General features: G+C 55.3%; 1 protein-coding gene across 1 annotated transcript; it reads right to left on the bottom strand.

The window, feature by feature from the left end:
* Positions 1–716: 716 nt before the first annotated feature.
* LOC119957383 (STAM-binding protein-like) lies at positions 717–25,154 on the bottom strand. The gene is given in 11 exon segments (XM_038785338.1): positions 717–1,173; positions 2,055–2,154; positions 5,907–6,019; positions 6,366–6,503; positions 7,408–7,532; positions 9,330–9,433; positions 9,435–9,679; positions 14,556–14,651; positions 18,249–18,324; positions 20,229–20,446; positions 25,012–25,154. Coding segments are annotated over 11 exon segments (1,413 nt in total). The 5' UTR covers positions 25,153–25,154; the 3' UTR covers positions 717–1,116.
* Positions 25,155–25,414: the final 260 nt, after the last annotated feature.

Raw genomic sequence — 25,414 nt, 5'->3', positions numbered from 1 at the left:
TCCCCGTGTCTGCGTGGGTCTCACCCCCACAACCCAAAGATGTGCAGGGTAGGCGGATTGGCCGCTCTAAATTGCCCCTTAATTGGGAGAAACTAAAAATATATATATCCATCCCCTTCTTGAAACCATTTACCGATCCAGACTCCACCGCACCACGGGGCAGTGAGTTCCACAGAGCGATCACTGGCGCAGTGAGGCAGCAGTGCTAAACAGTCAGTTCAGACAAGGTCTTGTCTGACCAATGCCCCCCTCCCCTCCCACTGCCCCAACGTGGCCGTCAGTCCCTCCAAACACTCACTCCCTGAAAAAAGTCATTGCGACTCAGCAGAATTCAAAATTCGTGCACAGAATTTACAGTGCTGAAGGAGGCCATTCGGCCCATCAAGTCTGCACTGGCCCTTGGAAAGGGCACCCTACTCAAGCCCACGCCTCCACCTTATCCCCGTAACCCAGTAAACCCCACTTAACCTTTTTGATCACTAAGGGCAATTGATCATGGCCAATCCACCTAACATGCACATCTTTGGACTGTGGGAGAAAGCCGGAGCGCCCGGAGGAAACCCACGCACACACGGGGAGAATGTGCAGACTCCACGCAGGCAGTGACCCAAGTCGGGAATCGAACCCGGCACCCTGGCGCTGTGAAGCAACAGTGCTAAACACTGCGCTACCATATCGAACTGAGGACAGGAGGAAAAGACACGAGGCAAAAAAAGTTAATGGCCACACTTAGTTTATTGATGTGCGAAGCAACAATAATTGGGCCCAATAAAGTTAACAAAGGTCAAAGTGCAGTGAGAGTTAACAAAGAAAAAAAACCTGTTGATAGGCATCTGTCTTCATCTCCCAAGTTTCGTCAGCTTAAGTGCAGCAGTGCGGGTTTTTAAATAAAGGCGCTCCCGCTTTCTGTACACACAGAGTTTAGAACTTAACAATATATTAAGTTGTATTTTAGAATGATTACAATCAAATCGGAAACTCCTCAAAAAAAATAATGCGGCAGATCTGGAAGGGTTTGAGTTGCGGTGTCCTCTGCCTGAGGTACTCGAGGCAGTCGGACATCGTGGTTAGTGGTTTAGACGGAAACCAGGGTTAGTCAGAAGCCAAGGCACCAAATCATCGGAGGTCCAGCACTGTGACGTTTGTGTCCATTTCAGAAACGTGCGTGCATGCCTGAAAGAAACACGTGGAGAGAGGTTAGTCCGCGTGGGCCGTGGCTCAGGCAGCACCGCTCCTGAGCCCAGAGCTTGGTGATTCAGAGGCGAGTCCCATTCCAGGGCCTGATGTACTGAAGGGAGTGCTGAAATGTCAGCAGCTGCTGATCTTCACAATCACACTGCTGTTTGTGGGATCTCGCTGTGCACAACTGGCCGACATTACAACAGCGGCCAAGCTTCAAAAAGTGTCGCCGGGTGCTTTGAGGCGAACGGTGGTCATGGAAGTCACGTATAATGTTTCTCTACTGAAGTGGTTATTCACACAGAAACCTGGTCGAGAACCGTGAGAAATAAACAGTCACACCCCGCTCACCACAGGAAGCGAAGAGGAAGCAAATCCTGGCTGACAACAACCAGATTCCTTGGTCGAGTCCACGTCCTTGAGCTCTGAAGGCAGAAGGGGGCCCGACACGGGTGAATCTCGGCATGAGAGGAAGTCAGGGGGCGTTGACACGGCAGTGCACCAGCGTGGGTTTCCCCGCCTGTCAATGGGTGGTGGTTCTCCGAGGTGCTAGTCCGCTTTACCTACTGGAGGGCGGGCTGACTTTTAGCATCTAAGCAGGGCAGATCATCGTCTTCACTAAAAAACGCTACTTAAGTATCATTTCTGGACATTCTTCGCCTGTGATCCTGGGGAAGCTGGAAAGAAAGCTCCCCCCCTCCCTCCCCCGAGATCTGAGCTGGCTAAGTGTTCAGACACGCCGTGTCGACTAATCTGCCCGACTCCCGGAGCAGAGGACGGGAGACAGGGCCGAACGATCAGCTTCAATGCAACCCAAAGAGTGAGAGGGATTTCCCTTTCCACTCCGCAAGCTACACACGGAGAACGCCACTTACATTGAACAGAGGCGGATCCTTCCGATGTGGGTGAAAGCCCTTCTGCTTACAGACGGATATCTCGTCCATGCCATGGTCTGTCAGTCTGAAAAAGCCAGACCTGAACAAACAGAGAAGTCAGTCAGAGCACAGGGCGAGAAACAGCAGCCACACCAAAAGCCTGCGGCAACCCTTCCCAGTTTTCCAAAACTCTCTGGCGTCGACAGGAAACCTGTCCCCGGTGTTGGAAACAGATAAATGTCGGGCTCTAGCGACGGTTGGCATTCAGACAAATGGTGGGGCAGGTCACTGCGCCCTTTCACTTTACCTCCCACACTTTCCAACCTTCTCAGGTGGTACAAAACCTTGGTCAGGCCACATTTGGAGTACTGTGTGCAGTTCTGGTCGCCACATTTTCGGAAGGATGTGGAAGCTTTGGAAAAGGTGCAAAGGAGATTTACCAGGATGTTGCCTGGAATGGAGAGTAGGTCTTACAAGGAAAGGTTGAGGGTGCTTGGTGCTTGGCCTTTTCTCATTAGAACGGAGAAGGATGAGGGGCGACTTGATAGAGGTTTATAAGATGATCAGGGGAATAGATAGAGTAGACAGTCAGAGACTTTTTCCCCGGGTGGAACAAACCATTACAAGGGGACATAAATTTAAGGTGAATAGTGGAAGATATAGGGGGGATGTCAGAGGTAGGTTCTTCACCCAGAGAGTAGTGGGGGCATGGAATGCACTGCCTGTGGAAGTAGTCGAGTCGGAAACGTCAGGGACCTTCAAGAGGCTATTGGATACGTACATGGATTAGGGTAGAATAATGGAGTGTAGATTAATTTGTTCTTAAGGGCAGCACGGTAGCATTGTGGTTAGCAAAATTGCTTCACAGCTCCAGGATCCCAGGTTCGATTCCGGCTTGGGTCACTGTCTGTGCGGAGTCTGCACATCCTCCCCGTGTGTGCGTGGGTTTCCTCCGGGTGCTCCGGTTTCCTCCCACAGTCCAAAGATGTGCGGGTTAGGTGGATTGGCCGTGATAAATTGCTTTTAGTGTCTAAAATTGCCCTTAGTGTTGGGTGGGGTTACTGGGTTATGGGGATGGTGTGTAGGTGTTGGCCTTGGCTGGGGTGCTCTTTCCGGGGGCCAGTGCAGACTCGATGGCCTCCTTCTGCACTGTAAATTCTATGATAAATCTAGGACAAAGGTTCGGCACAACATCGTGGGCCGAAGGGCCTGTTCTGTGCTGTATTTTCTATGTTCAATGGCTCCGGATCTTTCCCCTAGTTTACTCGGCACTCACACCGCAGTCAAAACTGTCCATGTTGCCATGGGAAGCTGGATGATCATAGCTTCAGAACCTGAGGTCAATGGGGACTAATTTACTCACTAATTCTTCTCAAGCAGTACTAACTGTTGCTCCTGTTGAAATTTGGTATTCTTACATATGATCTGATGAATGTAGGATGAAAAACTTTGACAGCATGCCTATTTTTGCCCCACTACGAAGATAAGCGTGGCCTGATACCATGCACATTCTGCCTGGTCTCAGCCGTGACTCTGTTACGGCATTCTAACCTCTGAACCACAAAAACGAAAGTCAATGATCGTCTCTCAACCACATAGCCAATATTGGACGCTCCAATTCTAAAGCTCTTATAGTCCGTAGAGTCATGAAAACAGCTAAATAAATTGCAAGTCTTTCTTTTCCGCTGTACATAGCAAGTCGCTCATAGCCTTCCCCAGTTGCCTGATGAGAACTGTTGGACTGGACTAAGCAAACGTCTGCTTCAATGATGCCACTAGCTTGAGTTCCCTCGGTCAAGTGTCTCCTGATCACTGGAGCCACAAACACACAGGCACACCGGGCTCACTAACCGATTTAAGATCATCATTCAGGCTCACCTATGCTTGCTAGAAGCGACATGTAATCGGAAGCAGGGACCTGTCCTCTTCAGGCAAGAGGAACGTGTCCAGGCATTGAGCACTTTTTTCGAATTAAACAAAAGCATCATAGTTCCTTGCTGTGTTCGCCATGGCTACGCCATGACCAATCAGATTAGACTTGCTCACCAATCGAAACCGTTATCACGTGCAGTATTAACTGTTGCTCCTGTTGAAATTTGGTATTCTTGCATCTGATCTGATGAGTCCCAGATTAAAAACTTCAACAGCATGCTTATTTTTGCCCCGCAACGAAGATAAGCGCGGCCTGATACCATTTCCAGAATTTTCTGCATCTCCTCCACCACATTCTATATTCAGATCTCTCGCGGGCAAGCCCAGAGCTTCCTGACGTTGAAAAGTATGGGCACATTGTCCCAAATCCAGCCCCCTCGGGATCGAGACCGCAGCAGATTTGGGATTTTCCCTGCTTTAGGAACCAAGGCCTTCACACAGACTGTGTCTGTGCTAGTCATTTCTGTCAGAAAAATATGAAGGTTGTAGATCCCTTTCACTGCAATAATGGGGACCGGGAGAAACTTAGAGATCTTATACAGTGCTGCAATGGACTCGGGTCCTGTTTGTGAAACTCGCGGATTCCATACTCTGGGACCAGCCTGAGGGTGGCCTTTCCATTTCCATACCTAGTCAATTCTGGGAACAGCGACTGGGAGAAAAAGGTGCTTTAGTTTTAAGACAATTCCGGGTTTTGGGTCAGCCTGATTTGAGACACTCAGTGCCCAGGATAATAATGTTCGCTCTTTCCCGCTATCAAGTGAAACTACCCATAAAGTTGCAACTACATCGTTCACAGCTCACCTGGACAACATTCCTTCTTCGACCAACAGCAGCATTATTCAGGTTCGCTGGCCCCTTATGGATTTTGATGGGAGCAATATGATTGCCACAATTGCTTTCAGTGATGCCTGCTTTTTACCTTACTTCAATAGAAGCAACGCTTGAGATAAAGATCAGGCAACGGATAGAAATCCCAGATATCTGATGACAGCCTCTGAATAGTCACCCGTTCCTCCCTTCCCCCCACCCCCAAACACTCACCTCCTAATAATAATAATCTTTATTATTGTCACAAGTAAGCTTACATTAACACTGCAATGAAGTGACTGTGAAAATCCCCTCGTCGCCACATTCCGGCGCCTGTTCGGGTACACGGAGGGAGAATTCAGAATGTCCAATTCACCTAACAGCACGTCTTAGCAATTGTGCTAACGTGCCTCCTCCGAACTCTGCCTCTTCCACCAATAATCAGCCATGAAAACAGAAGGTTGGACTGCTCTCGTTCCTCCATTGGAGCATCAAAGTGGATGCAAATATTACTGGCACCGTTGACAAAAACGTGGCTCAGTAGTTTCTGAACCGTTGTTTGCAGACTCCTCGCCCCTCCAGATTAGTTTCGCCAGCCTGCCTTGCAGTCCCAGTCAGAGTACAAGTCGGGCCTTCTGAATGCAACCTGATCTGAGCCCTCCAGGGACTGCGGGAGGCCATTCGTCCCCTCGAGCCTATTCTGTCACTCAGTTAGAACGTGGCTGATCCGTTATCCTTGGTCCCCCACCTTTACTCCCTATCCCTGGATAATCTGCACCCAACAAAAATCTACGCGACCCCAGCTTTGAATTTTCCAATTGAGCACCAACGTCAACGTGCTTTTTGAGTGAGGGGGTTCCAGATTTCCACTACCTTGTGTGCAAAGATGTTCTTTCTGATTTCACCCTGCAATATCTCCCCAATATGAAGGTTAGCTCTCATCCGAGTGGAAATCGGAAGGGGGAAAGAGAGGGAGAGAGACATTCTCAAAGCCTTCAACTGTCTTAATTTTCCACATTCAAGGCCAAGTTTATGCAAACAGTCCTCGCAATCGAAGCCTCGAAATGTTACATGAAGGCGCGCTGCCTTGAACTTCCACTGCATACTCACTCCTGAAACTTGGGCGAACAAACAATAGCTATGGCCTCTGGAAGCATTATCTGGTAGGAGCTGTGGGTGTGAAGGTCCACGCTGGACAGGAATGCCGTCTGGGTTGGATGGGTCTGGGGGGGACGCACAGAGAAAGGTTATTTGCAGAGTGACAAACAATCCACCCGTCACGGTTAAAAACAAAAACAATCACCGTCGCCCGGGGAGTGTAGCAGCGAGCGATTCAATCACGTTACTGCACTGATTTAGGACACCGCGAATGGGTACCCATCAAGATATCTGCTCCCACGTCCCGCAGGGGAGACGCACCGGGTGATGATCAGGGATGATCTCACTCCCTCCAGAGTGCAGCGCTAACATCCGCTCTGCCTCTGATACAGTGGGTCCCGAGCAACAGAGCAGGGCGAATCGCACGGCAGGAGTTGCAGTCAGTCCCAGGCGCGGCTGAAACCCACTCACATGGATCCAGCCCAAGGTTATTAGGTCATCTCGGTCCTGAATCAGAAAGAGTTCCTCTTCGCTCTCTGTGTTGCAGTAATCAGGGCCCGCTGTCTGTTTCGGCACCAGAACGTGGGTTATGGTAAACTCATTCTGCATCTGCAGACAAAATAAACAGATAAGATAGCAGCAGTGCCGCCCCCACAACTAATACAAAGAGACGCCCAAAAGAGGGCTGCAATGATGCTGCATTTCTGGCCAGGCCACCATTGATTGTCCATCCCTTGTTGCCCCCGAGGAAGTGGGCCTGAGCTGCTTTTCTGGACCCCTGTCGTAGATACACCCACAGTGCTGTTAGGAAGCTAGTTCTCGAGGGTGGCACAGTGGTTAGCACTGCTGACTCACGGGCGCGGAGGACCCGGGTTCGATCCTGGCCCCGGGTCACTGTCCGTGTGGAGTTTGCACATTCTCCCCGTGTCTGCGTGGGCCTCACCTCCCACAGTAGGTGGATCGGCCATGTTAAATTGCCCCTTAATTGGAACAAAAAAGAAACTCTAAATTTTTTTAAAAGATGCCAGTTCTCGCTTTCTGAGCCAGTGAGGGAACGGATGTTATAGTTCCAAGTTACGATAGTGTGTGGCTTGGAGGGGAACATCCAGGTGGTGGTGTTCCAATGCATTTGCTCCCCTTCCTGAACACAGTTTAGGCATTGCATCTTGTAGATGGTACACACGGTGCAGAGAAGATTTTGCTACAGCTTGTGTGTTACAGCTCAGTACTGTCTCGATCGCAAATGAATGGACAGAAACTGAAAGAGAGACTCGCTACAGCGGCCTCACTGATGTCTAAGCATCCAGTTTCTGATCAAAATTGCAAATCAATGATTGAAGATTAGCTGACTATAAGGGGGCTGTCCAGTCGACACTCAACACCCAGCAAGCCTCTTATTCATCAGTTATCCCTGTTTGCTTTGCCAGAGCCACCCCAGGGCTGGGAGGCGGGAGCATCTCCAGCCACAAAGCTGGAGAGGTTAGTGACAAACACACACACACACTATTCCTACCAGCTTTCCGCACAGAATTCCGCAGGTTTCCACCCCTCGGGCAGTGTTGGCTTCGGCGAGTTGGAGGAATTGACGGCACAGCCCTTTTGGAACCAGCACACTCCGTAATCTATCGGCTGAGAAGTCTGGAGGAGACACAAATGCACAGATTTCCAATGTGGTCACCACCCCGTCCTACCCCTTCTCAACAGTACAAACACGATTCTTTCCCTGGCCACCAATCGCCCAGCCTCGGATCATCGAGATCAGCGATCAAAGCTAGGACCGTCCCGTCCTGTGTGGAGAATTCTACCCGGCCCGGCTCCCATTTGGGAGAGTGAGCCTTCCTCAGCCGGGAGCGAAACACGGCTGCGGGGCGAGTGCGGGCCCATTCAAGCGAAAGCCCACGTTGGCTTCACGACTGGCCCTAACGGCGCGCTGCACGGTTTCCACGGTGCTCGGCAGGCGAACTCTTCCCAATTCTTAATCGAAACGGAATGGCAATTTACCCGGTCGGTGTAACCTGAGCCAAAGTGACTGCTGGCGCCGGGATAGAGCTTCCCAATGGTTCCCACCTCCGAGCATTGACCCTGCAGAATGCATGGTCAAAATGAATTGAAGCCACTTGAATTTCATTATTTTAGACGTGTGGAAACAGGCCATTTTGTCATCGACAAGTGCTTCCTCCAACCTCATTTTACCTTACATTCCTCTCTATTCCTTTCTCTCTAATGTCCTTAACTTATTATCTTCAATGCATCAAACCTATCTGCCCCAACTTGTACGGTAGCCGTGGCCTTTTCAGGCCTCAGGGTCTTGCCGTCTCCGTGAGTCCTCCCTCTCCCAGGTGAGGATCCTAAGCTCAGGGTTACGTTCGCAATGGAATTCCCAGTGCGGATGGCGAAGAGCTCAAACCTGGAGGGACAATAGCTGTTGACTGGCGGAGGGTTTGAGAAGAGGATCTGTGTTCAGCACACCTGAGGAAGGCCACGGGAGACGCCCTCATGGATCCTTTGCCCCAGTCACATTGCTGATTGAGTTTGCAAACGGGGGAGCTGCTACGAGCCACTGGAGGGGTAAACGCTGGACTGAGAGGTGTGGGGAAAATGAGTAGAGGACCGCTCCTTGGGCAGAACCGTTCAGGAGGGATGTTAGGAATCACTTCTTCACTCAAAGGGTGGTAGAGGTTTGGAACTGCCTCCCACAAACAGCAGTCGAAGCGAGATCAGTTGTTAATTTTAAATCTGATAGATGGACTTTTGTTAAGCAAAGAGATTAAAGGATATGGGCGAACGGCCGGTATATGGAGTTAGGCCACAGGTCAGCCATTGAATGACGGGACAGCCTCAAGGGGCTGAATGGCCCACCTCTGTCCCCATGTTCCTCGATCCCGACCACTCCTTGCAATGGCGTGGTGCCACATTCACACCACTCTCTGGGTAAAGCCGTTTCTGCTCAATTTCTTGCTCGATTTATAACTGATTACCCTCCCGTTCTTGGGCGACACGGTGGCGCAGTGGTTCGTACTGCTGCCTCACGGTGTCAAGGACCTGGGTTAGATCCCAGCCCTGGGTTACTATCCGTGTGGAGTTTGCGCGTTCTCCCAGTCTCGCCCCCACAACCCAAAGATGTGCAGAGTAGGTGGATTGGCCACGCTAAATTGGAAAACAAAATGGATTGAGTACTGTTCACCTGTTCGGGACTCATCGTCTCTGCGTCTTCAAAATCTTAAAGACCTCTAATCAGGTCACTTCTTGCTCAAGCTTTCCTGACAGCAATTAAGACCATAAGACACAGGAGCAGAACTTGGCCACTCGGCCCATCGAGTCTTCTCCGCCATTCAATCATGGCTGATATTTTCTCACCCCCATCCTCCTGCCTTCTCCCCATAAATGAGTAGTTTCTTTGTTTAACAGAGTGTATGTATGCGGACCGGTCCTTACTGTTCCAGTTAGTTGCAGGACCTGCGGGCTTCAACGATCGATCGACCACCGGCGGTACAGCGTTGGGGAGAGCTGCGGCAGGCGTGGCTGGAGGAAGATTATCAGGGCGGTTTCTGGACGCCTGCTATCAGGGGACAGTCTTTGTGCACAGGGGAGTTCTCCGGCTTGGCAAACTCCTCCAGCACCTTCAGCCTCTCTTTCTCCAGCTCCTGCCGCCGGATCATCTCCTCAAAGGCGTGGAACTGCTCCTGCTCCGCTTGCAGTTGCCGCAGCTGGGCGACCCGCAGTTTCTCATCCTCCAACTCCTGCTGCCGGGCCAGCTCCTGCGAAAACTTTTCATCCTCAATTCGCTGTGAAGAGGAAGAGAGAGATGTCAGTGAAAATAGAGCTCATCACTCGCAAACGGAGATGTGTCAGTGAAAATAGAGCTCGTCACTCGCAAACGGAGAGGTGTCAGTGAAAATAGAGCTTATCACTCACAAACGGAGAGGTGTCAGTGAAAATAGAGCTCGTCACTCGCAAACGGAGAGGTGTCAGTGAAAATAGAGCTTATCACTCACAAACGGAGAGGTGTCAGTGAAAATAGAGCTCGTCACTCGCAAACGGAGATGTGTCAGTGAAAATAGAGCTCGTCACTCGCAAACGGAGAGGTGTCAGTGAAAATAGAGCTCGTCACTCGCAAACGGAGATGTGTCAGTGAAAATAGAGCTCGTCACTCGCAAACGGAGAGGTGTCAGTGAAAATAGAGCTTATCATTCACAAACGGAGAGGTGTCAGTGAAAATAGAGCTCGTCACTCGCAAACGGAGAGGTGTCAGTGAAAATAGAGCTTATCACTCACAAACGGAGAGGTGTCAGTGAAAATAGAGCTCGTCACTCGCAAACGGAGAGGTGTCAGTGAAAATAGAGCTTATCACTCACAAACGGAGAGGTGTCAGTGAAAATAGAGCTCGTCACTTGCAAACGGAGAGGTGTCAGTGAAAATAGAGCTCGTCACTCGCAAACGGAGAGGTGTCAGTGAAAATGGAGCTCGTCACTCACAAACAGTCCATGCAGTTTCTGTGCAGAATATGCTGCCTGGCACATCTACGTCAGGAACCACATGTGTAGTGTGGGCAATGCTGTGGGACTAGCTGTGGGCAATGCTATGGGACTAGCTGTGGGCAATGCTATGGGACTAGCTGTGGGCAATGCTATGGGACTAGCTGTGGGCAATGCTATGGGACTAGCTGTGGGCAATGCCACGGGACTGGCTGTGAGCAATGCTATGGGACTGGCTGTGGGCAATGCTATGGGACTAGCTGTGGGCAATGCTGTGGGACTAGCTGTGGGCAATGCTGTGGGACTAGCTGTGGGCAATACTGTGGGACTAGCTGTGGGCAATGCTATGGGACTAGCTGTGAGCAATGCTATGGGACTAGCTGTGGGCAATGCCACGGGACTGGCTGTGAGCAATGCCATGGGACTAGCTGTGGGCAATGCCATGGGACTAGCTGTGAGCAATGCTATGGGACTGGCTGTGAGCAATGCTATGGGACTGGCTGTGGGCAATGCTATGGGACTAGCTGTGGGCAATGCTGTGGGACTAGCTGTGGGCAATGCTGTGGGACTAGCTGTGGGCAATACTGTGGGACTAGCTGTGGGCAATGCTATGGGACTAGCTGTGAGCAATGCTATGGGACTAGCTGTGGGCAATGCCACGGGACTGGCTGTGAGCAATGCCACGGGACTAGCTGTGGGCAATGCCATGGGACTAGCTGTGGGCAATGCTGTGGGACTAGCTGTGGGCAATGCTATGGGGCCAGCTGTGGGCAATGCTATGGGACTAGCTGTGGGCAATGCCACGGACTAGCTGTGGGCAATGCTGTGGGACTAGCTGTGGGCAATGCTATGGGACTAGCTGTGGGCAATGCTATGGGACTAGCTGTGGGCAATGCTATGGGACTAGCTGTGGGCAATGCTATGGGACTAGCTGTGGGCAATGCTATGGGACTAGCTGTGGGCAATGCTATGGGACTAGCTGTGGGCAATGCTATGGGACTAGCTGTGGGCAATGCTATGGGACCAGCTGTGGGCAATGCTGTGGGACTAGCTGTGGGCAATGCTATGGGACTAGCTGTGGGCAATGCTATGGGACTAGCTGTGGGCAATGCTATGGGACTAGCTGTGGGCAATGCTGTGGGACTAGCTGTGGGCAATGCTATGGGACTAGCTGTGGGCAATGCTGTGGGACTAGTTGTGGGCAATGCTATGGGACTAGCTGTGGGCAATGCTATGGGACTAGCTGTGGGCAATGCTGTGGGACTAGCTGTGGGCAATGCTATGGGACTAGCTGTGGGCAATGCTGTGGGACTAGCTGTGGGCAATGCTATGGGACTAGCTGTGGGCAATGCTGTGGGACTAGTTGTGGGCAATGCTATGGGACTAGCTGTGGGCAATGCCACGGGACTGGCTGTGGTCAATGCCACGGGACTGGCTGTGGTCAATGCTACGGGACCGGCTGTGGTCAATGCTACGGGACTAGCTGTGGGCAATGCTATGGGACTAGCTGTGGGCAATGCTATGGGACTAGCTGTGGGCAATGCTATGGGACTAGCTGTGGGCAATGCTATGGGACTAGCTGTGGGCAATGCTATGGGACTAGCTGTGGGCAATGCTATGGGACTAGCTGTGGGCAATGCTGTGGGACCAGCTGTGGCAAATGCTGTGGGACCAGCTGTGGCAAATGCTGTGGGCAATACCACGGGACTGGCTGTGGGCAATGCTATGGGACTAGCTGTGGGCAATGCCACGGGACTGGCTGTGAGCAATGCTATGGGACTAGCTGTGGGCAATGCCACGGGACTGGCTGTGAGCAATGCTATGGGATTAGCTGTGGGCAATGCTATGGGACTAGCTGTGGGCAATGCCACGGGACTAGCTGTGGGCAATGCTATGGGATTAGCTGTGGGCAATGCTATGGGACTAGCTGTGGGCAATGCTATGGGACTGGCTGTGGGCAATGCTATGGGACTAGCTGTGGGCAATGCCACGGGACTAGCTGTGGGCAATGCTATGGGATTAGCTGTGGGCAATGCTATGGGACCAGCTGTGGGCAATGCCACGGGACTAGCTGTGGGCAATGCTATGGGATTAGCTGTGGGCAATGCTATGGGACTAGCTGTGGGCAATGCTATGGGACTGGCTGTGGGCAATGCTATGGGACTAGCTGTGGGCAATGCCACGGGACTGGCTGTGAGCAATGCTATGGGACTAGCTGTGGGCAATGCTATGGGACTAGCTGTGGGCAATGCCACGGGACTAGCTGTGGGCAATGCTATGGGACTGGCTGTGAGCAATGCTATGGGACTAGCTGTGGGCAATGCTATGGGACTAGCTGTGGGCAATGCCACGGGACTGGCTGTGAGCAATGCTATGGGACTGGCTGTGAGCAATGCTATGGGACTAGCTGTGGGCAATGCTATGGGACCAGCTGTGGGCAATGCCACGGGACTGGCTGTGGGCAATGCTATGGGACTAGCTGTGGGCAATGCTATGGACTAGCTGTGGGCAATGCCACGGGACTGGCTGTGGGCAATGCTATGGGACTAGCTGTGGGCATGCTATGGGACTAGCTGTGAGCAATGCTATGGGACTAGCTGTGGGCAATGCTATGGGAACTAGCTGCGGGCAATGCTATGGGACTAGCTGTGGGCAATGCTATGGACTGGCTGTGGGCAATGCTATGGGACTAGCTGTGGGCAATGCTATGGGACTAGCTGTGGGCAATGCCACGGGACTGGCTGTGGGCAATGCTATGGGACTAGCTGTGGGCAATGCTATGGGACTAGCTGTGGGCAATGCTATGGGACTAGCTGTGGGCCATGCTATGGGACTAGCTGTGGGCAATGCTATGGGACTAGCTGTGGGCAATGCTATGGGACTAGCTGTGGGCAATGCTATGGGACTAGCTGTGGGCAATGCTATGGGACTAGCTGTGGGCAATGCTATGGGACCAGCTGTGGGCAATGCTATGGGACCAGCTGTGGGCAATGCTATGGGACTAGCTGTGGGCAATGCTATGGGACCAGCTGTGGGCAATGCTATGGGACCAGCTGTGGGCAATGCTATGGGACTAGCTGTGGGCAATGCTATGGGACCAGCTGTGGGCAATGCTATGGGACTAGCTGTGGGCAATGCTATGGGAACAGCCGTGGGCAATGCTGTGGGCAATGCCACGGGACTGGCTGGGGGCAATGCTATGGGACTGGCTGTGGGCAATGCTATGGGACTAGCTGTGGGCAATGCTATGGGACTGGCTGTGGGCAATGCTATGGGACAGGCTGTGGGCAATGCTATGGGACTGGCTGTGGGCAATGCTATGGGACTGGCTGTGGGCAATGCTATGGGACTAGCTGTGGGCAATGCTATGGGACTAGCTGTGGGCAATGCCACGGGACTAGCTGTGGGCAATGCTATGGGACTGGCTGTGGGCAATGCCACGGGACTGGCTGTGGGCAATGCTATGGGACTAGCTGTGGGCAATGCTATGGGACTAGCTGTGGGCAATGCTATGGGACTGGCTGTGGGCAATGCTATGGGACTGGCTGTGGGCAATGCTATGGGACTAGCTGTGGGCAATGCTATGGGACTGGCTGTGGGCAATGCTATGGGACAGGCTGTGGGCAATGCTATGGGACTGGCTGTGGGCAATGCTATGGGACTGGCTGTGGGCAATGCTATGGGACTAGCTGTGGGCAATGCTATGGGACTGGCTGTGGGCAATGCTATGGGACTAGCTGTGGGCAATGCCACGGGACTAGCTGTGGGCAATGCTATGGGACTGGCTGTGGCAATGCCACGGGACTGGCTGTGGGCAATGCTATGGGACTAGCTGTGGGCAATGCTATGGGACTAGCTGTGGGCAATGCCACGGGACTGGCTGTGGGCAATGCCACAGGACTGGCTGTGGGCAATGCTGTGGGACTGGCTGTGGGCAATGCTGTGGGACTGGCTGTGGGCAATGCTGTGGGACTGGCTGTGGGCAATGCTATGGGACCAATGCTGTGGGTTATGCCTGCGGATAGCTGTGGGCAATGCCAGAGGTGAGCCTTTGACCTGTTTTTCCCGTCAGTTACAGTGTTTCCCCCTGGCTGCTGTATACAAAAGCTCCTGCTGTCGGTGGAAGGTGGTGCCAAGTAAAGATCGGGACCGACTGTCCAGCACACCTTGTGTTGAGGTGGTTTACCTGTAGCTCCTGATGCTCGGCATATTCAACAGCGTATCTCTTCAGAAGCTCAGTCTTCAGCTGCTCGGCCCTTGGAAAGGCAATCTCTTTCAGCTTCTGTCACACACAGGGAAAGAAAGGTGCAGTATTTTACACTCGGCAGCTTCCTCCTTTCAAAGTTCCACTCACTTGCTTTGCAACCCACACACGCACCCACACACACACACTCCCACGCACCCACACACATACGCACCCCCACACACGCACTCCCACGCACACGCACCCACACACACATACGCACCCCCACACACGCACTCCCACGCACACGCACCCACACACATACGCACCCCCACACACGCACTCCCACGCACACGCACCCACACACATACGCACCCCCACACACGCACTCCCACGCACACACACACACATACGCACCCCCACACACGCACTCCCACGCACACGCACCCACACACATACGCACCCCACACACGCACTCCCACGCACACACACATACGCACCCCCACACACGCACTCCCACGCACACGCACCCACACACACATACGCACCCCCACACACGCACTCCCACGCACACGCACCCACACACATACGCACCCCACACACGCACTCCCACGCACACGCACCCACACACATACGCACCCCCACACACGCACACGCACCCACACACACGTACGCACCCCCACACACGCACGCACCCCCACACACGCACGCACCCCCACACACGCACGTACCCCCACACACGCACGCACCCCCACACACGCACGCACCCCCACACACGCACGCACCCCCACACACGCACGCACCCCCACACGCACGCACCCCCACACACGCACGCAACACCACACACGCACGCAACCCCACACACGCAACCCCACACACGCACGCACCCCCACACACGCACGCACCCCCACACACGCACGCACCCCCACACACCCACGCCCCACACACGCACGCCCCCCCCAGCACGCACCCCCCACGCACGCAACACCACACACGCACGCAACACCACACACGCAACCCCCACACACGCACGCACCCCACACACGCACGCCCCCACACGCACGCACCCCCCACACACCACACACGCAACCCCACACACGCACGCACCCACACACGCACGCACCCACACACGCACGCACCCACACACACGCACGCACCCACACGCACACACTCGCACCCACACACACACACTCGCACCCACACACACACACTCGCACCCACACACACACACTCGCACCCACACCACACTGCACCCACACACCACCACTCGCACCACACACACACACTCGCACCCACACACACACACACGCACCCACACACACACACTCGCACCCACACACACACACACTCCCACCCACACACACACACTCCCACCACACACACACACTCCCACCCCACACACACACTCCCACCCACACACACACACTCCCACCCACACACACACTCCCACCCACACACACACTCCCACCCACACACACACTCCCACCCACACACACACACTCCCACCCACACACACACACTCCCACCCACACACACTCGCACCCACACACACTCGCACCCACACACACACACTCGCCCACCCACACACACACACTCGCACCCACACACACACACTCGCACCCACACACACACACTCGCACCCACACACACACACTCGCACCCACACACACTCGCACCCCACACACACACTCGCACCCACACACACACTCGCTCGCACCCACACACACACTCGCACCCACACACACACACTCGCACCCACACACACACACCGCACCCACACACACACTCCCACCCACACACACACACTCCCACCCACACACACACTCCCACCCACACACACACTCCCACCCACACACACACTCCCACCCACACACACACTCCCACCCACACACACACTCCCACCCACACACACACTCCCACCCACACACACACTCCCACCCACACCACACACTCCCACCCACACACACACTCCCACCCACACACACACTCCACCCACACACACACTCCAACCCACACACACACTCCACCCACACACACACTCCCACCCACACCACAATCCCACCCACACACACACTCCACCCACACACACACTCCCACCCACACACACACTCCCACCCACACACACACTCCCACCCACACACACACTCCCACCCACACACACACTTCCCACCCACACACACACTCCCACCCACACACACACACTCCCACCCACACACACACTCCCACCCACACACACACTCCCACCCACACACACACACTCCCACCCACACACACACACTCCCACCCACACACACACTCCCACCCACACACACACTCCCACCCACACACACACTCCCACCCACACACACACTCCCACCCACACACACACTCCCACCCACACACACACTCCCACCCACACACACACTCCCACCCACACACACACTCCCACCCACACACACACTCCCACCCACACACACACTCCCACCCACACACACACTCCCACCCACACACACACTCCCACCCACACACACACTCCCACCCACACACACACTCCCACCCACACACACACTCCCACCCACACACACTCCCACCCACACACACACACTCGCACCCACACACACACACTCGCACCCACACACACACACTCGCACCCACACACACACACTCGCACCCACACACACACACTCGCACCCACACACACACTCGCACCCACACACACACACTCGCACCCACACACACACACTCGCACCCACACACACACACACTCGCACCCACACACACACACACTCCCACCCACACACGCACACACACACACTCGCACCCACACACACACTCGCACCCACACACACACTCGCACCCACACACACACGCAACCCTCTATCCTTTGGCAGTGTTCATAGAATCCCTACAGTGCAGAAGGAGGTCATTCGGCCCATCGGTTCTGCACAGACCCTCCCAAAGAGCATCCCACCCAGGTCCACTAAATTGCCCCTTAGTGTCCAAAAGTTTAGGTGGGGTTGCTGGGTTACGCGGATAGGACAGGGGATTGGGCCTAAGTAGGGAGCTCTTTCAGAGGGTCGGTGCCGTGTTGATGGGCCGAATGGCCTCCTTCTGCGCTTCAGGAACGCTATGGTTTTATGGAGACGGTTTGGGATCATCATCCAGCCCCGAGAGGGATAACCTCCAGCCCCATTCTGGCATTTCAACCGTGGCCGGCACCACGGGCAAGCCAGATCTCAGCCAGTCACGGCCGGGATAACCGTGGCGTTCCGATGAAGAATCCCCGGTGGTAGTTATGCTGCCGAGGGCAGGGAGCGGCACAGTTGTGGGCATTCTGTCCCAGCCAGAACACAAAATGCACATTGTCCCTCCTCTGCCTGGCTCTCCAATGCTGCATTCAACAATGGGAACCCATTATTTGTGAATACAACGGGCCGAGAAAGACACAGTGACCCTCTGTGTTATGCCCCTTTTTGCTGCGTGTGCCTTTTCAATGTGGGAATTCTGAACTGACCCAAGTCAATGGGGGCAGAGCGAGCATGCCGTGTGGGCGTAGATCTGAGGAACCGCACGGAACATGCAGACCCAGGCAATTGAACGGCGAGGCAGCATGGACAAACTGGGCAAAGAGCGAGTCAGTCAGCCACATTACCCCGAGCAGAGCGGCCGTTCCTGGGGTTCCAGCCGGTTGCTACATGACCGGGGCCTCTTTCTTACCTTGAGTGTCTCCTTCTTCTCTGGAATCACGCTGGCTTTGTAGTCCCGGTGGTTGGGAAGCTTTTCCAAGAACAACCTGGGTAATAAGCAGAAAATAAAGGGTGGCATACATGCAGGCCAGGACAGACAAGTCTGGGGATCGCAGAGCTTCCACCTGGACACGAAGCGGAGGTGGGTTCCACTGAGAGTACTCGTCAATGAACCTTCAGCAGCACTTTGCCACCGCGACCATCTAGAAGGACAAGGGCAGCAGATACCTGGGACCCCCACCACCTGGAGGTTCCCCTCCAAGTCACTCATGTGGAAATATATCAGCCGTTCCTTCACTGTCACTGGGGAAACATCCTGGAACTGCCTCCCTAACAGCACTGTGGGTGTACCTACACCTTACGGACTGCAGCGACTCAAGAAGGCGGGTTAGGTGGATTGGCCATGCAAAATTGCTCTTACTGTCCGAATAGGTGAAGTGGGGTTACGGGGATAGGGTGGAGGCGTGAGTTTAAGTAGGGCCAGAGCAGACTCGATGGGCCAAATGGCCTCCTTCAACACTGTAAATTCTATGATATCACCACCACTTTCTCAAGGGGCAACTAGGGATGGGCAATAAATGCTGGACAAGCCAACAATCTCCACATTGGATCAGCAAATCAAAAATTATATTTGAAAACATTCTTAATCCCAACCTTTTCCAGATCTCAGTACTGACCCTCTGACAGTGCCGCACTCCCTCAGTACTGACCCTCTGACAGTGCCGCACTCCCTCAGTACTGACCCTCTGACAGTGCGGCACTCCCTCAGTACTGACCCTCTGACAGTGCAGCACTCCCTCAGTACTGACCCTCTGACAGTGCAGCACTCCCTCAGTACTGACCCTGACAGTGCAGCACTCCCTCAGTACTGACCCTCTGACAGTGCGGCACTCCCTCAGTATTGACCCTCTGACAGTGCAGCACTCCCTCAGTACTGACCCTCTGACAGTGCAGCATTACCTCAGTACTGACCCTCTGACAGTGCGGCACTCCCTCAGTACTGACCCTCTGACAGTGCAGCACTCCCTCAGTACTGACCCTCTGACAGTGCAGCACTCCCTCAGTACTGACCCTCTGACAGTGCAGCACTCCCTCAGTACTGACCCTCTGACAGTGCAGCACTCCCTCAGTACTGACCCTCTGACAGTGCAGCACTCCCTCAGTACTGACCCTCTGACAGTGCAGCACTCCCTCAGTACTGACCCTCTGACAGTGCAGCACACTCCTCAGTACTGACCCTCTGACAGTGCGGCACTCCCTCAGTACTGACCCTCTGACAGTGCAGGCACTCCCTCAGTACTGACCCTCTGACAGTGCAGCACTCCCTCAGTACTGACCCTCTGACAGTGCAAGCACTCCCTCAGTACTGACCCTCTGACAGTGCAGCACTCCCTCAGTACTGACCCTCTGACAGTGCAGCACTCCCTCAGTACTGACCCTCTGACAGTGCAGCACTCCCTCAGTACTGACCCTCTGACAGTGCAGCACTCCCTCAGTACTGACCCTCTGACAGTGCAGCATTCCCTCAGTACTGACCCTCTGACAGTGCAGCACTCCCTCAGTACTGACCTTCTGACAGTGCGGCACTCCCTCAGTACTGACCCTCTGACAGTGCAGCACTCCCTCAGCACTGACCCTCTGACAGTGTGGCACTCCCTCAGTACTGACCCTCTGACAGTGCAGCGCTCCCTCAGTACTGACCTTCTGACAGTGCGGCACTCCCTCAGTACTGACCCTCTGACAGTGCGGCACTCCCTCAGTACTGACCCTCTGACAGTGCGGCACTCCCTCAGTACTGACCCTCTGACAGTGCGGCACTCCCTCAGTACTGACCCTCTGACAGTGCAACACTCCCTCAGTACTGACCCTCTGACAGTGCAGCGCTCCCTCAGTACTGACCCTCCTTTGGTTAAACAGTAACATGCAGTATGGCGACAATGGGCGACCTTACGTGATGTACTTATTGTAGAGCACAAATGCACTCTCCAGGTTGCCTTCATCCACATAAACGGAGGCCATTCGAATCATTTCGACACCAGACCGGAAGTATCTCCGTGGAGGGACATCTTCATTTACTTCCACCGAACCCCCCTTCTTGGTGAGGGCCCGTACCCGCTCCTCGGGAGACAAGCTTACATCGGAGTGTTCCGGCATCGCACGCTGCTCACTCTAATCAAGGGAAACAAAGGCTCAGTGTGAAGACATAACCCAATGACAAGGAGTTCACAGTGACATCTCATTGAACCGGTTTGGAATAACGCACTCAATGTTGCTGCTCGCTGATAGATCGATGATGACGACACCGGGATCCCTGGAGAAATTACTTTGGGCCTTCTGACCTCGAGTACTCTCTCTTCCCCCAGGCTCAGCCGTGATGCTTCCACAGTTCAATATCACAGACATCTTTAACCTATCCCTACTCCACTCCGAGGTCCCCACCTGCTTCAAGAAGACCACCATCATACCGGTACCAAAGAAGAACCAGGCAATGTGCCTCAATGACTACCGCCCGGTGGCCCTGACGTCAGTTGTAATGAAGTGCTTTGAGAGGCTGATCATGAAGCGCATCACCTCCATACTCCCGGAACGCCTTGACCCACTTCAATTCGCATACCGTCGCAACCGGTCCACATCAGACGCCATTTCCCTGGCCCTACACTCATCCCTAGAGCATCTCGAAAACAAGGACTCCTACATCAGACTCTTATTTATTGACTACAGCTCCGCCTTCAACACCATAATACCAGCCAAGCTCATATCAAAGCTCCAAAACCTAGGACTTGGCTCTCCACTCTGCAACTGGATCCTTGACTTTCTGACCAACAGACCACAGTCAGTAAGAATGAACACCAACACCTCCTCCACAATAGTCCTCAACACCGGTGCCCCGCAAGGCTGCGTACTTAGCCCCCTACTCTACTCCCTGTACACACATGACTGCGTGGCAAAACTTGGTTCCAACTCCATCTACAAGTTTGCTGACGATACGACCATAGTGGGCCGGATCTCGAACAACGACGAGTCTGAATACAGGAGGGAGATAGAGAACTTAGTGGAGTGGTGCAACGACAACAATCTCTCTCTTAATGCCAGCAAAACTAAAGAGCTGGTCATCGACTTCAGGAAGCATAGTACTGTACACACCCCTGTCAGCATCAACGGAGCCGAGGTAGAGATGGTGAGCAGTTTCAAATTCCTAGGGGTGCACATCACCAAAAATCTATCCTGGTCCACTCATGTCGACGCTATCACCAATAAAGCACAACAGCGCCTTTACTTCCTCAGGAAACTAAGGAAATTTGGCATGTCCACATTAACCCTTACCAACTTTTACAGATGCACTATAGAGAGCATCCTCTCGGGCTGCATCACAGCCTGGTATGGCAACTGCTCGGCCCAGGACCGCAAGGAACTTCAGAGAGTCGTGAATAACGCCCAGTCCATCACACGAACCTGCCTCCCATCCATTGATTCCATCTACACCTCCCGCTGCCGGGGGAAAGCAGGCAGCATAATCAAGGATTCCTCCCACCCGGCTTACTCACTTTTCCAACTATTTCCATCGGGCAGGAGATTCAGAAGTCTGAGAACACGGACGAACAGACTCAAAAACAGCTTCTTCCCCACTGTCACCAGACTCCTAAATGACCCTTTTATGGACTGTCCTCATTAACACTACACCCTGTCTGCTTCATCCGATGCCAATGCTTATGTAGTTACATTGTATATCTTGTGTTGCCCTATTATGTATTCTCATGTATTTTCTTGAATTCTGTTCAATTCCCTTTTCTTCCCATGTACTGAATGATCTGTTGAGCTGCTTGCAGAAAAATACTTTTCACTGTACCTCGGTACACGTGACAATAAACAAATCCAATCCAATATCCTGCTGGAACCTGCTGCCAAGCGCCACACTTGGAGGCGGCCAACATGGGGATGGGCCACCAGAGGGTGAACTTTAGGAGTAACGGTACGGTTCGATCCCAGCCCCGGGTCACCATCCGTGTGGAGTTTGCACATTCTCCCCGTGTCTGCGTGGGTTTCGCCCCCCACAACCCAAAGATGTGCAGGGTAGGTGGATTGGCTACGCTAAATTACCCCTTAATTGGAAAAAATAAAGAAAGAAAATTCCAAATACATGACATTGACTTCAACACCCTCATTGAGCATAAGCACGTTGGCTACCTCCAACCAGGGACGGGGTCTGGTTGTCACGTGGAGCTGGTTGTCATGGGGACGGGTCTGGTTGTCACGGGGACAGGTCCGGTTGTCACGGGGACGGGTCCGGTTGTCACGGGGAGGGGTCAGGTTGTCACGGGGAGGGGTCTGGTTGTCACGGGGAGGGGTCTGGTTGTCACGGGGAGGGGGGTCTGGTTGTCACGGGGAGGGGGGGTCTGGTTGTCACGGGGAGGGGGGGGTCTGGTTGTCACGGGGAGGGATCTGGTTGTCACGGGGAGGGGTCTGGTTGTCACGGGAAGGGGTCCGGTTGTCACGGGGAGGGGTTCTGGTTGTCACGGGGAGAGGGTCTGGTTGTCACGGGGAGAGGGTCTGGTTGTCACGGGGAGGGGGGTCTGGTTGTCACGGGGAGGGGGGGTCTGGTTGTCACGGGGAGGGGGGGTCTGGTTGTCACGGGGAGGGGGGGTCTGGTTGTCACGGGGAGGGGTTCTGGTTGTCACGGGGAGAGGATCTGGTTGTCACGGGGAGAGGGTCTGGTTGTCACGGGGAGGGGGGTTGTCACGGGGAGCGGTCTGGTTGTCACTGGGAGGGGGGTCTGGTTGTCACGGGGCAGGGTTCTGGTTGTCACGGGGAGGGGGGTCTGGTTGTCATGGGGACGGGTCTGGTTGTCACAGGGAGGAGGGGGGTCTGGTTGTCACGGGGAGGGGGGTCTGGTTGTCACGGGGAGGGGGGGTCTGGTTGTCACGGGGAGGGGGGTTGTCACGGGGAGTGGGGTAGTCACGAGGAGCGGGGTTGTCACGGGGAGCGGTCTGGTTGTCACGGGGAGGGGTCTGGTTGTCACGGGGGAGGGGTCTGGTTGTCACGGGGAGTGGTCTGGTTGTCACGGGGAGTGGTCTGGTTGTCACGGGGAGGGGGTCTGGTTGTCACGGGGAGTGGTCTGGTTGTCACGGGGAAGGGGGTCTGGTTGTCACGGGGAAGGGGGTCTGGTTGTCACGGGAAGGGATCTGGTTGTCACGGGGAGGGGGGTCTGGTTGTCACGGGGAGGGGGGTTGTCACGGGGAGCGGTCTGATTGTGACTGGGAGGGGGGTCTGGTTGTCACGGGGAGGGATCTGGTTGTCACGGGGAGGGGGGTCTGGTTGTCACGGGGAGGGGGGTCTGGTTGTCACGGGGAGGGGTCTGGTTGTCACGGGGAGGGGTCTGGTTGTCACGGGGAGGGGTCTGGTTGTCACGGGGAGGGGTCTGGTTGTCACGGGGAGGGGTCTGGTTGTCACGGGGAGGGGTCTGGTTGTCACGGGGAGCGGTCTGGTTGTCACGGGGAGGGGTCTGGTTGTCACGGGGAGGGGTCTGGTTGTCACGGGGAGGGGTCTGGTTGTCACGGGGAGGGGTCTGGTTGTCACGGGGAGGGATCTGGTTGTCACGGGGAGGGATCTGGTTGTCACGGGGAGGGGGGTCTGGTTGTCAGAAGTTGGGGGCATGGTTCTCTGGAGGAGGTGCCCTGTTGTCAGGGGCAGGGCCAGGTTGCCGGGGGCATGGCCGGATAGCCAGGGGCAGGTTGCCGGGGGAATGGCCGGGTAGCCAGGGGCAAGGGTCAGGTTGCCGGGGCGGGGCCTGGTCTCAGTGGGGCGGGGCCTGGTCTCAGTGGGGCGGGGCCTGGTCTCAGTGGGGCGGGGCCTGGTCACAGTGGGGCGGGGCCTGGTCTCAGTGGGGCGGGGCCTGTTCTCAGGGGGGCGGGGCCTGGTCTCAGTGGGTGGGGCCTGGTCTCAGTGGGGCGGGGCCTGGTCTCAGTGGGGCGGGGCCTGGTCTCAGTGGGGCGGGGCCTGGTCTCAGTGGGGCGGGGCCTGGTCTCAGTGGGGCGGGGCCTGGTCTCAGTGGGGCGGGGCCTGGTCTCAGTGGGGCGGGGCCTGGTCTCAGTGGGGCGGGGCCTGGTCTCAGTGGGGAGGGGCCGGGTTGCCGGGGGCAGGGCCTGGTCTCAGTGGGGTGGGGCCTGGTCTCAGTGGGGCGGGGCCTGGTTGCCAGGGGCAGGTCTCAGTGGGGCGGGGCCTGGTTGCCGGGGCGGGGTCTGGTCTCAGTGGGGCGGGGCCTGGTTGCCGGGGGCAGGGCCTGGTCTCAGTGGGGTGGGGCCTGGTCTCAGTGGGGCGGGGCCTGGTTGCCAGGGGCAGGTCTCAGTGGGGCGGGGCCTGGTTGCCGGGGCGGGGTCTGGTCTCAGTGGGGCAGGGCCTGGTCTCAGTGGGGCGGGGCCTGGTCTCAGTGGGGCGGGGCCTGGTCTCAGTCAGGCGGGGCCTGGTCTCAGTCGGGCGGGGTCTGGTTGCCGGGGCGGGGCCTGGTCTCAGTGGGGCGGGGCCTGGTCTCAGTGGGGCGGGGCCTGGTCTCAGTGGGGCGGGGCCTGGTCTCAGTGGGGAGGGGCCGGAGGTCCAGCCCGGAGAGTGGTGCCAGTTCTGGCCGCTATGGGGTGCTGCCGTCCCGGATCTCCCTTCCGGGAGTCCCGCCTCAGCTCCGGGGAGGGAGGATATAAAACGGAAAGGAGGAAGGAGGAGGGGCGCCGCCATCCCTCACTCACCCGCCCAGCTCTCTCGCTCCGGCGCTGGCTCCGCTCCCAGCTCACTGCAGGCGGGATGAGCAACAGCAACTGGGCCTCTGCCCCGCCTACCGCAGCTGTATCATGGGAAACCTCGCCCCCTGACCAATCACAGCGTGACATCAGCAAGACCCGCCGCCTGACCAATCACGGCGCGGCCTATCGGCAAGCCCCGCCCCTTGATCAATCACAGCGCGGCGTCAGCAAGCTCCACCACCTGACCAATCACAGCGCGCCTGTTAGCAAGCCCGCCTCCTGATCAATCAGCAAGGTGTCAGAAAGCCCCGCCCCCTGACCAATCACAGCGCGGCGTCAGCAAGCTCCACCACCTGACCAATCACAGCGCGCCTGTTAGCAAGCCCCGCCCACTGATCAGACCACGGTC

The sequence above is a fragment of the Scyliorhinus canicula genome, chromosome 26 (genome assembly GCF_902713615.1).
Source record: "Scyliorhinus canicula chromosome 26, sScyCan1.1, whole genome shotgun sequence".
Lineage (NCBI taxonomy): Eukaryota > Metazoa > Chordata > Chondrichthyes > Carcharhiniformes > Scyliorhinidae > Scyliorhinus > Scyliorhinus canicula.
The sequence above is the reverse complement of the archived record's forward strand: the minus strand, read 5'-3'. Positions and strand labels throughout refer to the sequence as shown.